At 39.9% G+C, this 14,384-nt stretch overlaps 1 protein-coding gene across 3 annotated transcripts in view; it reads left to right on the plus strand.

Annotated features, from left to right (window-relative positions):
* Positions 1 to 2,212: 2,212 nt before the first annotated feature.
* Positions 2,213 to 14,384, plus strand: part of LOC100696754 (uncharacterized) — a 50,885-nt gene continuing 38,713 nt past the window's right edge. For all 3 annotated transcript variants that reach the window (XM_025904901.1, XM_025904902.1, XM_025904900.1), the window contains exons 1-4: positions 2,213 to 3,640; positions 3,715 to 3,957; positions 4,053 to 4,199; positions 4,773 to 4,829. In XM_025904901.1, the coding sequence (XP_025760686.1) occupies positions 3,520 to 3,640; positions 3,715 to 3,957; positions 4,053 to 4,199; positions 4,773 to 4,829 (568 nt within the window). In that variant the 5' untranslated portion in view covers positions 2,213 to 3,519. The remainder of the gene's footprint in view (positions 3,641 to 3,714; positions 3,958 to 4,052; positions 4,200 to 4,772; positions 4,830 to 14,384) is intronic.

Raw genomic sequence — 14,384 nt, forward strand, 5'->3', positions numbered from 1 at the left:
TTCTTTCTTCCGTCCGCTGGTCTTGTCTGTTCTGATTGTGGTAACTTAAAATAAAAAATAATAAATAATAATAATATATAAATAAATAATAATACAAATTCCTAATAAAAATCTAATAAACTGTAACAATCAAGTGGTTCAGTGTAGAAAAGGGTCAACTTCGGAAAATCAAAATGTTGTGCATTTTTCTTGGCCTTCAAAGAAAATTTCTGACTGCTAGACAGTGCCAGACAGGACAGGCAAAAAAAAAAGAACGAATGTAGAAGTGTGAACAAACGCAGTCAGTAACACCATCTAACACCATCACTCAGCTCTGTGTTGTTTCCTTTCTCAGTAACTGTTGTCTATTTTTGTTGTGGTGCTTCCTCTGTTTATCTTTTGTTCCTGTTTTCTTCTTCTTACCACTTTAATTTTGTCACAATCAAAACTGAGCCTCTTACTCAGTTCAGACTCACTCAGATAAATTTCAGATGATTTCTTCTGATTTCAGTCACAAAGCAGGGTCACTTATTGCATGCTTCAGATGTCTTTCTGTGTCTTTGATAGTCAAAACACAAAACAAAAGTTGAATTACAGGTGGTGAGTTTGTGGTGTTACAGCTTTTTAGCAGCTGCTCTTTTAATGGATGAAGACAAAAATGTGTCATAAATTACATAAAAAATATTTATCTGGATATGAAATATGAGTAGACCAAAGTATGTTATTAGTCTAGAACTACACCTTAGGATGGAGTTCATACAGCTGATCACAAATAGAAGTGTCTAAACACTTTATAATGTCTGACTGAGAGTTCAATGCTGGAGGATTTATTTTCACTGTTAGCAAGGAAATTGTGTTTGATCTTTAACCCAAGCCAATGCCATCACTGTAAATTAGTGATATAAAGACTTTGGTGAAGGCAATTTTTGCCTGATAGCTGCAAAGAAACACAAGAGTGAAGCTTAGTTTGTAAAGGTGGGCTGCCAACCTCTCTAGGTGCACCCATCTCTCATCGGATGACAGCTGTGACAGGCTTCAGCCCACTCTGAACTGGATTAAAAGGTTGAGGATGAATGGAAATGTAATGAGCACCTGTTTCAGGTGGTGGGACAGATGATAGAGTAACGTGATGATTTTTAGCTTTGTAAATGAAAACTAAAGGCTGTGGCTCAGTAAAGTAAGTCCCGCCCTCACCAACCCCTCAGTGTGGCGACTTCAGTTCAGCCAGTGAGACTCTGCATGTGTTAAAGAGGAAGTGATGAAGCTGAAGGCGTCTCCGTGCTTCACAGACTGATGTTCAGTCGTCATCCAGACATAATGCAGACTCCGTGTGTCTCTCTGCTCCTCGGTGAGTCAAACTCAGAGCTCCTACGCTCTTTCATTTATTATCCATTTAATAGAGATTCACTGCACTGAACAAAGAAATAACAGGAAGCTCTTCCTGACTCACAAAGCTGGAGATGAAATTTGATCTAAATTGTCATTAAACTGGATTGAGCCGATCTACTTTTAAATACTCTAGGAACAGCAAGTAGGCCTGCAGAGCGAGAGCGAAGTGCTCTAAATACAAGGTCATTAAGATAAGATGGGGCCTGATTATTTAAGACCTTGTAAGTGAGGAGCAGGATTTTGAATTCAATTCTGGATTTAACAGGAAGCCAATGAAGGGAAGCCAAAACAGGAGAAATCTGCTCTCTCTTTCTAGTCCCTGTCAGGACTCTTGCTGCAGCATTTTGGATTAGCTGAAGACTTTTCAGCGAGTTTTTACAGTAGTCCAGCCTGGAAGTAATAAATGCATGAACTAGTGTTTCAGCATCACTCTGAGACAGGATATTTCTAATTTTAGAGATGTTGCACAAATGGAAGAAAGCAGTCTTACTTATTTGTTTAATATGTGCATTGGAGGACTGGGGTGGCTGTAGCTCAGGTGGCAGAGCAGGTCAGCCACTAATCAGAAGGTCGGTGGTTCGATATTGGCTATTATATATATTATATATATATATAATAGCCAAACACAAAATAACACATAATTGTGAAGTGGTACGAAAATTAAACATGGTTTTCAAAATTTAAGCAAATAATATGAAAAGTGTGGCTTGCAGTAGTATTCATCCCCCTGTACTCTGATACTCCTAATTAAAATCAAGTGCAATCATTTGCCTTCAGAAGTCACGTAATGAATAAAATAAACACGATTCTGATTAGATAATAGAGTTAACCTGTGTGTAATTTAGTCTCATTATAAATACAGCTGCTCTGTGACGGCCTCAGTAGTTTGTTACAGAACATTAGTGAACAAACAGCATCATGAAGACCAAGGAACTCCCCAGGCAGGTCAGTGACAAAGTTGTAGATACGTTTAAAGCAGGGATAGGTTATAAAATAATATCCCAAGCTTTGAACATCTCAAGGAGCGCTGTTCAATCCATCATCCAAAAATGAAAAAGGTTTACTACAACTGCAAACCTACCAAGGCATGACCGTCCACCTAAACTGACAGACTGAGCAAGAAGAGCTCAGGTCAGAGAAGCCTCCAAGAGGCCCACGGTCACTCTGGAGGAGCTGCAGAAATCCACAGCTCAGTTGGGAGAATCTGTCCACAGGACCACTGTAAGTTGTGTACTCCACAAATCCGGCCTATATGGAAGAGTGGCAAGAAGACAGATAATGTCGATCGAAAGACATAAAAAGTCCCGTTTTCAGTTTGCAGGAGCCATGTAGGGGAGACAGCAAACATGTGGAAGAAGGTGCTCCGGTCAGACCAGACCAAAGTTAAACTTTTTGGCCTACATGAAAAGTGTTACGTGTGGTGGAAAAATAACACTGCTCACCACCCTGACCGTACCATCCCCACTGTGAAACATGGTGGTGGCAACATCATGCTGTGGGGCTGTTTTTCTACTGCAGGAACAGGGAAGCTGGTCAGAGCTGGTTTTGGTGTAATTTAAGTGTTTAAACATGTTTAATTCTGAGCTACATTTCACTTTTTTCCTCCAAGACTCTGGCGTCTAACATCACCTACAGCATTTCCGTTCTGTCTCTGCTCACACTCACCTCCCTCATAACTAACTTTCATGTTGTTTTATAATGTCTGCAGTTCCCTCAGTGTGACTGTCAGAAATGTCGGCCTGTCTGTTTGGTCACATTCACTCACCTGTGCAGGTACACACAAGGTGGTGGAGGAGCCTCTGACCTTTAGTGACCTCTGACCTCCTGTTGCAGGTGTGTGTGTGCTGCTGCTGTTTGCACCAACTGTTTCTGCACGTGAGTTGATGAAGTGAAAACAATCAGTGAGACTCCAACAAGAACACAAATACATTTACTCTGTGTGTGTGTGTGTGTGTGTGTGTGTGTGTGTGTGTGTGTGTGTGTCCTCCAGTGTCTCTGTCTGTCAGTCCTAACCTTCAGCAGTTCTTCAGAGGATCTTCTTTAGTGTATCTGAGTTGTGTTGATGATGGACAGACAGCTGATGGATGGACAGTGAAGAGGACCAGAGGAGGACTCACTGAGGACTGTGGAGCAGCTGGTTCAGGGTTCTGGATGAAGTTTGGTTCCTCGTGTTTTGTGGATCTTTCTGCTCCCAGTGAAACCTTCTGGTGTGAGGACTCCTCTGGACAGCAGAGTGACAGAGTCTCCTTCAGTGTCCAATCAGAGACTAAAGGTGAGATGTTCCAGCTGTGTCTCTGTCTCTGTGTGACTCTGCGCTCATTAACTCTGTTTGTCTCTGCTTGTCAGAAAAAAATGTTATACTGGAGATCCCTGCACTTCCTGTGAGGACAGGAAGTGATGTCATTCTGCTCTGCAGGCAGAGGAATGGTGCCACAGTCACAGCTTATTTCTTCATTAATGGGCATCAACCTGAAAATAAAAGTAAACCACAGCACAACATCACTAACATCACGCAGGCTGATGAAGGTCTTTACTGGTGTTCTACTGATCAGGGTGGAAACTCCCCTAACAGCTCTCTGAGGGTCAGAGGTCAGAAAACTGACATCACTTCCTTTTTAAAAAATGAAGTAACATTGTGACCTGATAATAAACTGACTGAACCTTCTTCATCACCTCTCCTGCAGATCCTCATACAATCATCCATCCTCCACCTCCTCACTGTCCTCCTCCTCCTCCCTCTCTCCTGGTCCCAGTTGTAGCAGGTCTGGCCTTTGTGGTTCTCCTGGTTCTGGTTCTGGGTTTGGTTCTGCTCCTCTGCTGGAAACTTAAAGGTATGAAAGCTCCCAGTCACCTGTTATGAACAGATATAATCTTATTACTGTGCTGACCTTCTGACCCTAAATAGATTAACTTACTGGGCCACCTCAGTCGGTGGGCTATAATGGTCCAGACATGTAGCCATGATGGGTTTGAATATATAATTAGGAAATGGTGGTCAGTGATGCTTCAAATGTTTCTGTAACCTTTCAAAATAAAACGTATTTGGATCATTTTTGATACTTAAAGCTATATTATTCCACAGAATCAGTTTGTTTTTTCAGTGTGGAAGATGTCACAATGTAGTATGAAATGTTCAAGAGTAACAGTAGGATCACATTTGTAAAACATTCTCTAAAATTAATTAGATATATATTCAGAAGAGGCATTTCAGGTATATCCAATGTGTTATAAATCTGTCTATCTCAGTTCAACATTTTTCATTTTCATTCTTTTTTTACATTTTAAATACCCTTCAAGTCTTTAGGATGTACCGTAGAGCAAGCAGAAGTGCCCTAGCTGATTCTAAGAAGTATATTATATTAAAATAGAGTATATCATATTCACCACAGAGTATTGTGTTCCAGACAAACATGCTGCTGATCCACAAGCTGTCTACTCTGATGTGAGGACTCAAACTTCAGGTACGAATGAACACAAAACCGGTGATGATGATGATGATGATGAAGTTTCATGGTCCTTGTGGTGATTTTGAACACTTAGATTTCCAAGTGTGTTATATTCTCTTAATTGTTTGTTGTTTCTATTGTTCTATTATGATTATTATTAACATTATTACTATTCTAATATTCTGTTATTGTGAACTCAAACTCCATTCCTCAAGGGGCGGTGTCCTGAAACTTTTCCATGTATCCCTGTTAGTATAGAAATTGGCTGTATCCCAATTCAGGGTCTGCAGCCTTAAAGTACGCAGCCTTAACGGTCCTCAAGGGCCGCGTACTCAAAGACCGCTAAGGCCGGAAGTGCGAGGCTTGTGAAATGGAACAGTCTGGCCGCCGTCACGCTGCCCAGGTTGCCTAGCAACTATGACACTAACAGCTGGAAACATTTCATACATATTTGACAGAAATAAAGGAGAAAATCTTTTGTTCATTTGTTTCTACATGAGCTTTGATTTGATAAGTATGTGAGGCTGAGACCACGGGACTTTAAAACATGATAGTTGGGCTTCATTTCTGTACTGAACAGTCATTTTAGGATTAGTTAGTAAATAACAACCGGGATGACAGACCTTGCCGACCGTACATACAATAGACAAACATCACATTGGGGAGACAGGTCAGGCTAGGTAGCGAGGAAAAAAACATCGAAATGTGTAACACAAAAGGATAATACAGGAATGCACAGATATCAACACACCGTAGCACAATAAACACAGACAAGCAACATGGGAAAGAGTTCCAGTGTGTACATCTGATCTGGGACCGCTGCAATCTTCGACTGCGCCTCCAACTGACCCGATGTCCACATCAGAGGGGAGGTAAGCGTTGGAGGTGGCGTTGGATCCGGGATAGGGAGGGTGATGCGTCGGTGAGTGCTTATCAGTATCAGTATATGTATGTGTGTGCGTGTCCATAGTTCAGCTGAGACAGTGTCCTTCGCCCTGCCAGGCTAAGTAAACAGTCTTCCAGCCAACCCAGGTGGCCTTGCATAGAATGGGAAGGAACAGACTAAACACAGTCGTTATCAGGGTGTTTTGTTCAGCTCCGGCCTTGCAGCTGGCGCCAAAGGGGTATCCGCATAAGTGATGTTATTTTTTACTTTAGTGCGAACAGCTCATATGAATTTCAAAGCAGTTCTACAGTCCAACACTGGTCTCTCAATCTCCCATTGGAGAGCCGCGAGCTTCGCCATACTTGCGTTCTGTTGTCACTTCTTGTGCTCAAGGAGCCAATTTTTGAGAACTCACGGCAGTGTGCCTCCCCGAGATGTCATCCAATTTTGCGCCCAGAGATGTTATTCTGAGCTAGCCCTTCCGAGATGTATCCAGTCTGCAGTCAGAGATCTTATTCTGAGTATTCACAGCAGCCGTAGCCTCTCCAAGATCTTATCCTGACTCAATGAGCCCATTTTGAGAAACTCCCGCCTCTCCCATCGTTCCAATCCCAGCGGGCAGCCTTGTGGAGGTTTGAACAGCCGGTACCGCTTTGTTAATTCTTCGTTAAGTCAGGGCCAAGCCAGCTCCGATCAGCAAGAACCCTGTTACCATGGTTCCGAATAGGTAGATATCTTCACCCCTCGGGCTCACCCAAGCCCAAACTTCTCGTTGAGAAAGGGGTGTCAATTGCATTCAGAGACCAGTTGATCCAATCCATAATTCCTCCTTTAGGTTTTAGAGAACAGACTGTGAGAGAGTGTTCCAGGGAAAATACAAAAAAAACCACGAGACTAGACAAGGACATAAGCAGGGAAGATAAGGGAGAGGAGAAAAAGTGCGTCCGCCTCCTCCGAGAGCCAAAGAAGAAGTTATATTTCCTGTCACCTTAAATCTTCACTCAAAGACAGGTTCCTTTGATGCTGTATATATAAATGTATTATATATAAGAGACAAATATTGTTCTTTTAATATGTTGGCATTACTAAATTTCTCTTAGTGCTTACTTTAAATATCCATGAAATCATCACATTCTCTGTAAGATTAAGGTCAACTATTCAACGGCGTATATTTTAAAGTAAAGGCTTTAAAACCAAGTTAGGACAAACGTCACTAATGTCACATAACTTTGCCGACATGTGACCAACAGTAATGTTTTAATGTTCTTTTTAATAAACATTTGCACATAAATAAGTGACATAATATTCAGTACTTACTTTTGACAGTTTATTCTTCGGCGGCCCCTTTTCCGCCATTTTTTTTTGGGCAAAATTATCCACACCCAACGCCACGCTATGCATTCTGGGATATGTTGGGCCACAAAGTCTACACCACCACATCCTTAAAATTCAAGGAAATGAAGCACGCATTTGAGGGCCGCATTTCGAGCAGCCTTTGAATTGGGACAGCCTTCGTTGTGTCGCTGTGACGTAATCGGCCTTAAAATGCGGCCTTTGAGGCTGAAGACCCTGACTTGGGATACAGCCCTTGACTGGATGTTGAAGTGGCAACCCCTGACCCTACGCAAGTAAATTTAAGTAAATGTAAGTGTTTGGAAAAATTTACTTCTAAAAGTACTTTTATTGCACATGTTCACTCACTCATGAGCTGCTGTAACATGAATCAAATGGCTGAATTTCCACCTCAGCAAAACTGTGAGCATTAAACACAGAAACATGCAGACAATCTAATCACTCAACACTCAATATGATATAAGGAAAGACCATCTCTGAATCGAGGAGGTGCCCTAAGGGTACATCTGTTACCATCTTACAATGCTGTGATTGCAGCCATTCCCCAACTCTCTGTGAATGGTACTCATGGCCATTGATCAGTGGTGATGAGAATTTGCATAATTATAATTAAGGAACTGACCTCACAGTCCATTGTTCCTTCAGTGGGCTGGTTCCAGTCATTATGCAAATGTACTGTTTATAAGATGGGGAAACCTGCAGTCAGCTGAGACTGAAGAAGTCACTTGGATGAGTGACGAAATGTTTCTCGCACAAAACGCTACGTCCAGATGAACAGAATCAACTTTTGGAGATGATCTAAGTTACCCTCTTAGATAACTTTATTCAATAGTATTTTATTTATTTAGGACTAGTTTTACTATGATGTGTTCTATCTTTAAATGGATTTGAATACATCATGCCACCTCAAAATCAGATGTTTCTGTAGATGGCTGGCTGTGTGGCAGGCATGGGTAGGACCCCAACGCAGGACTCAGAGTCACTTAACTTAAAGTAGCAGCTTTATTGCTGATTTACCAAACTCAAAATCAGGTACAAAGAAACAAACAAAAGACAAACTAGAAACTAAGACTGTATCAACCAGAAACTAACGACTAATAGTGATGGCCCACTGTGCATGTGTCAGAAAAAAAAAACCTCAACGGTATGTATTCATTTTAACTTCAATTCAGGTTGGAGTTTTTTGTGTGTGTGCGCGCAGCACCAAGTTTTTGTCTGTGGAAACTGTGTCAGCAGTGCGCTTAAAGTAGGGGTGTCCAAACTTGTCGCAAAGAGGGCCAGATTTGGGGACGTGAGAATCTTTGAGGGCCATTCAGCCTGAAATATTTTGAACCATTGAAATTAAATGCAAATGAATGATTTTTTTGTCATTTCTTCACAGACAAATAAATTTAGTTTTTAATTATTTATTATTAATTATTTACTATTAAACATTTTTACCAAAATAAAATATTTGAAAAACAAATAAAATGAAGAAAATATTAACATGTAAATTCAAAAAATGTGAGCAGGAAAATAACATGAACAATTAAGTTATTCAAAAGTACAAAACATTGTGCGGCATATGAATCCGTACATCACTTGTCCATCAAAAATAAAAAAAAATTAAAATAAAAAAATATAAAAAATAAATATATATAATAAATAAATAATAATATAAATAATATCAATAAATGAATATAAAAAATAAAAATATGTTATTTGATTTTGAATCAAAAACAAAGAAGGATGTGGTTTTTTTTTAATATTTCAATTTTAAACTTGGAACAAAAATATGAAATGGACAAACTGATTGCCGGACCGAAATTGATTTTAATATTCAATTTGTAGGGTTTACGAGACCCGGTTTGCAGTTGGATTACTACTGCACCAACCCTGATGGCTCGTTTTCAGCATGTTCAGATGTCGTGTTATGTCAGCTAAAAATCCAAAATCAGCTGGCCAAAATCATCAGATAGTTATGGCATCGGATGTCCCTTTGTCCCTTTTTGTTGTTAAACATTTTTACACATTTATTTATTGGTTTTAAACATTTTTACATAATACACCATAAACATAAGATGAAATAATAAAAAAAAAGACATAATAAAGACAACAATAAAGGAAAGTATAACAAGGGGAGGGGGGGGCAGGGAGACATATAAAGTTCAGACTTCAAGCCGTCAAGTCCACAGTGTGTACGTTGCAGTTCTCCCAAAAATTTTTCTTAATGCATAAGTTATTTTCTCCACAGTTAGTATAAACGTCAGTCCATTGAGTCACTGAGATAGTCCACATATTGTTTTGATCTTTCCAGCACTTAGCAATACATCGCTTGGCTTCCAAAACTCAAATTGTTAACAGAGCTCTAACGTTTGCAGCAGTTACAAAATTGTTTGGGTATACATTTAAATTAAACTTATAAGCGTCACAGGAATTTATATACAGAAAGGCACAGTCAAATATTGCTGTTCAGTAGCCCTAGTGGAGCATAACCAAAAATAAATAAATTCATATTTTGCACAATTTGGCAACATGACAATAATTTAGTTTATTTTTAGTTTATTTGTGTCACATTACCTTTTAGACAGAGAAAAACAGTCAAATATTATTGTTCAGCAGCAGTAGTGGAGGTGTGATAGTTGTGACAGTTCCTGTCCACAATGACGCACAGAGCCACTTTGCATGCCTCACACTTGAAGAGTGTGCACTTCCCACACAGCCTGCACTTCTGGCACCCTTTGTGGCTGTGTTTTGACCAGATGCCCCTCCAACAATGGCAACTGGGATGTGTTGGTAGCTCTTCGTTCCTGATTGTGAGGACACCCCACAGAGTTCAGCGATCAACTGCTCCTGGAAATCCTGGTGCATCATTGGCTGCTGCTCCAGTCTGCCACAGAGCTCCTTGCTGACCAAGTAGCTGTTTGCAGTGATGGGAATAACGGCGTTACAAGTAACGGCGTTACTAACGGTGTTACTTTTTTCAGTAACGAGTAATCTAACTAATTACTATTCCTATCATTACAACGGCGTTACAGTTACTAACAAGGAAACGCGGTCCGTTACTATTTTTCAACAAACAGACGGTTGACGCTGTGTTCAGCTTACCGCATCTTATACCAGCTGCACGGAAGTAGCTGTAAGTAAGCTGGACGTTACAGCTTTAAGCAGCTGCGCGCTCCCGCGGACGGTTATGGAACGCCAGGACTGCCATAATGAATTACTTAAATACACCATTAAATAATTAATTAAATGTGTCAATAATTAATTAAAATGGGAATTAATTAATTAAATACATAGTTATGACACATGTAATTAATTAATTATTGACACATTTAATTAATTATTTATGTATTTCACATTTTAATTAATTATTGACACATTTAATTAATTAATTATTGACACATTTAATTAATTATTTGTGTATTTCACATTTTAATTAATTATTGACACATTTAATTAATTATTTCATGATATATTTATTTATTTCATTTTGGCAGTCCTGGCGCCTGGCTCTCATCATGAATTAATTTTATCTGTCAGCCTCACCCATCAAACTCAGGGGGCGGGGTTAACGCTGATCGACTCAAAACCATTGCTTTGGCCTGGTGGCCATTGTTTATAGCCCACAACAACCGGCAGAACTGAACTTTGAAAAACCCTGTTTGTGTGTCACCAAATACCGTTTTAATATTTTTTTAGCCGAGAATATAGTGGTTTAATCTTCATATGTCTGATCGGTTTGTCAAGATACAGCCTCTTTGCAAAAGTGCTTCGATGATTTCGGAGATGTCTGCCCAGTCTCACGGCAAAGTGTGGGATAGACCCGCTCGCCTCGCAAGCAATCGAGCTGTTGTTACCGCCGACAAAGCGCAGGCCCCGGTACACAGCTGTAATAACCCCCCCGACACTGACTTCTTTTACTGAGGTTATATTTATCGGGGTTTTATTTCCTGATGTTCTTATGTGTCCTACGTGTTTCAGTCGCCAATTCTGAATTATAACTAACATTAAAAACATGTTTAAGGAGGAGAGAGAGCAAATAAATTCGATTAACAGCTGATCTTTGGGTTTCTGTTCAGTAATCAGCGTGACCTGTGTATAAACGCATAAAAGAGAAAACGTTGGTGTTTCCGTCATGTAGTAACTGCTGGCTTTAACTGTACAAAGGTTGTTCGACACTATGAAACACATACAGACTTCATGATGTTCGGCTAATATTTTTATTGTGAATATTAATCATGAGGGTAAACGGCCCTGTACACCACGGAGCGAGGTCAGCATCTCTCCACGATATCTTCAGATCTCTGAGTTAACACAGAGTTTCCCAGCTGACTATCTAACGGTCATCTACGAATATGTCACGGGTCATATCAATATGATTTTACAGAAAAGCATCCTTAATACTGCCAACTATTCCAGAGACGTGAAAATCTACAGCATAAAGAACACAAAAATATAGCAGTCTAACGAAACACTGTAACAGAGATGAACCGTCAGTAGTAATAAGGGGGCACTAGTTCAAAATGGCGGCCAACCAAACCGGTTTGAGAACCGGTTTGACCGGTTTCGTGCGTGTGCGCATGCGCGTTCAGGTCCTGGGGTTATGCGAGTTCATGTGTGGAAACACACAGGGCGTCTGTGGGTCATATGAGTTCATGTGTTTCAATTTAATCAAACCACTAGTTTTAATTAAACTATTTTTTCTTACTTTGGCGTGTCTCAACATTCATTTATGCAGACATATGTGTCCTTAAGAGCAATTCTTTGTTTTGGCATGTAGGGGTGGAAGCCGTTTTTGTTCACAGTGCGCCTTAACAAATGCTTTTTATTTACATCTAGTCAAAAGTGTTGGTAATAGTGTTTTAATCACACTAATTTTGTGATTCTGACAATGTCTCAGCTCGCAGCGATGCAACCATTTTATTTTAAAAACGGCACAAATGGGAATTTCTTCTGAATGGGCAATGTCAGCGTGTTCACAAGCATTTCATTTAATAAAACCACTAGTTTTAATTTAACTAGTTTTACGCATCTACTGGGGCGTCTTTCACTGTTTGATGCGATCATTTTATTTAAAAATCGGGATTTCAGAATGTTGATCCAAGAGGGAGATGGAGCCAGCTAGTTTTTCAACACCGTAAATGGTCACAAATAACATAAAGTCCCTTTAGAAAATAAATGCTATAGGTAGGCAGTATCACTCTTTCAAACTAATTGTGTTTTAATCACACTCATTTTGTGATTCTGACAATGTCTCCTCATGCAGTGATGCATGCCTTTTATTTTAAAAACGGTATAAACGGGAATTTCTTCTGTACGGGTAATTTCAGCTTGTTCACAAGCGTTTCATTTAATCAAACCACTAGTTTAAATTTAACTAGTTTTACGCATGTACTGGGGTTTCTTTGACGGGTTGATGCGATCATTTTATTTAAAAATCGGGATTTCGGAATGTTGAACTAAGAGGGAGACAGAGCCAGCTAGTTTTTAACACAACAGATGGTCGCAAATAACATTCAGCCCTTTAGAAAATAAGTGCTATAGGCCTACTTCTAAAACACGTTGCACATGATGTCACCTTTTCCCCCAAAGCAACCAGTACCGCTCTTTTCAAACTAATCCTGTTTTAATCACACTCATTTTGTGATTCTGATGTCACAGCATGCAGCGACGCATGCCTTTTATTTTAAAAACGGCACAAGCGGGAATTTCTTCTGTATGGGTAATTTCATCCTGTTCACAAGTGTTTCATTTAATCAAACCAATAGTTTAATTTAACTAGTTTTACGGATCTAGCAGGGTTTATTTCACGAAATGATGCAATCATTTTATTTAAAAATCGGGATTTCGGAATGTTGATCCAAGAGGGAGACAGAGGCTACTAGTTTTAACACAACAGATGGTTGCAAATAACATTCAGCCCTTTAGAAAATAAACGCTGCAGTGATACTTCTAAACCAGTCGCACAGACCCGCTCCGTCTTTTCAACAGCCGGTTAATTGTTTGAAATTGTTCAGGATTGCAAAAGCCCACCGCGGGTATCATTTAATTGTTGTGATTCCTTAGGAAGACAAAAGATAAGTGTATCACTTAGTTGTTGAGAGTACCATGCGAACAAGGGCCCAACCTATTGTCTGAAGTAGGAGGTATTGTTTCTTTTGAAATTCCTTAGGAAAAGGTAAAAGCCGACAGGTGTACCAGTCGAGCGGGGACCCGACCTATTATTTAAAGTGGCCGGTATCGGCTCTTTTGTAATTCCTCCAGAAGGTAAAAGCCCCGCAGATGTACCAGTCGAGCAGGGTCTCGCCTATTTTCTGAAGTAGCCAGCAACAGCGGACCCTTAGGCCTATCTTGGCCAGTTACACCGGAGCTCAGCACCTGCGTGCCCCACCCTCATTGTTTTAAACTTGCACAGCAAGGTGATGCCCTGCAGCTGTATCGACCCCAGATTTATAGGCCCCCCATCTATTGTTTTTGGAAGCACCCGGTCCTATATGAACCGCTTCTCAGAGCGTGAGACCCTCGCCATTTCGCATCAGGACCAGCGCCGGTGCAGACCATTTTCTACCCACACAGAGCGTTTCTGACCAGCCGGCGTTGCTTATGCATAAGAGAAAAGCAACAATACAACGCGGTTCTCTGCTCCAAGACATCCGTGGTCCTTTCACACGGTAAGCATGTGTGTTATAGCCAGCGCTTCATAAATGTCAGTCTGTCAGCGCAGATTATTCAAACTGTTTTTAAAACGTGACTCATTTGTTGACCAAAAACATTTCCTCTAAATTTGCAAAGTTACTGATTTAAAAATATATGTTTTCGAATTTTTAGCTGGATGTCAAACATATGATAGACTCTTGAGCATATTTATATAGCAAAATTCACAGTGGTATAACCATAAACGATACCCAAATGTGCACCAATGCACTCTAATGCACGCCTTTAAACTGTATGTTGATAAGTGCATGAAGTATACCTTTACCTCTGTAGCTGAAAAGAGTCTGTATCCATAATTTGTGGATCTATTGATCTCTTTTAATGTGGCACTTTTTTTCACGAACTGCAGATGATGAAATCCTCTTTATTTGAGAAAGTGTCCCGAAGCTATTGTTGTTCATAATTACTGAGCGCCCTAGCTACTTCTTTACTATGTCAGTAAACTTTTTGAACAAGAAAGGTGTTGTAGATTTAAAGACACATCTTAATTGAAGCAAAGGCAAAACATCTGAATGAATTTTTGGGAGAAACAAGTGTTGACTCATCTTTTTTTTTTAAAATACATGACTTAAAACACTAAAATCTAATTTCAAAGGTTTATTTTAAGTTTAAAGAATATAAGAGCTGTTAAGACG

This window comes from Oreochromis niloticus, unplaced genomic scaffold (assembly GCF_001858045.2).
Source record: "Oreochromis niloticus isolate F11D_XX unplaced genomic scaffold, O_niloticus_UMD_NMBU tig00007510_pilon, whole genome shotgun sequence".
NCBI classification, from domain to species: Eukaryota; Metazoa; Chordata; class Actinopteri; order Cichliformes; family Cichlidae; genus Oreochromis; species Oreochromis niloticus.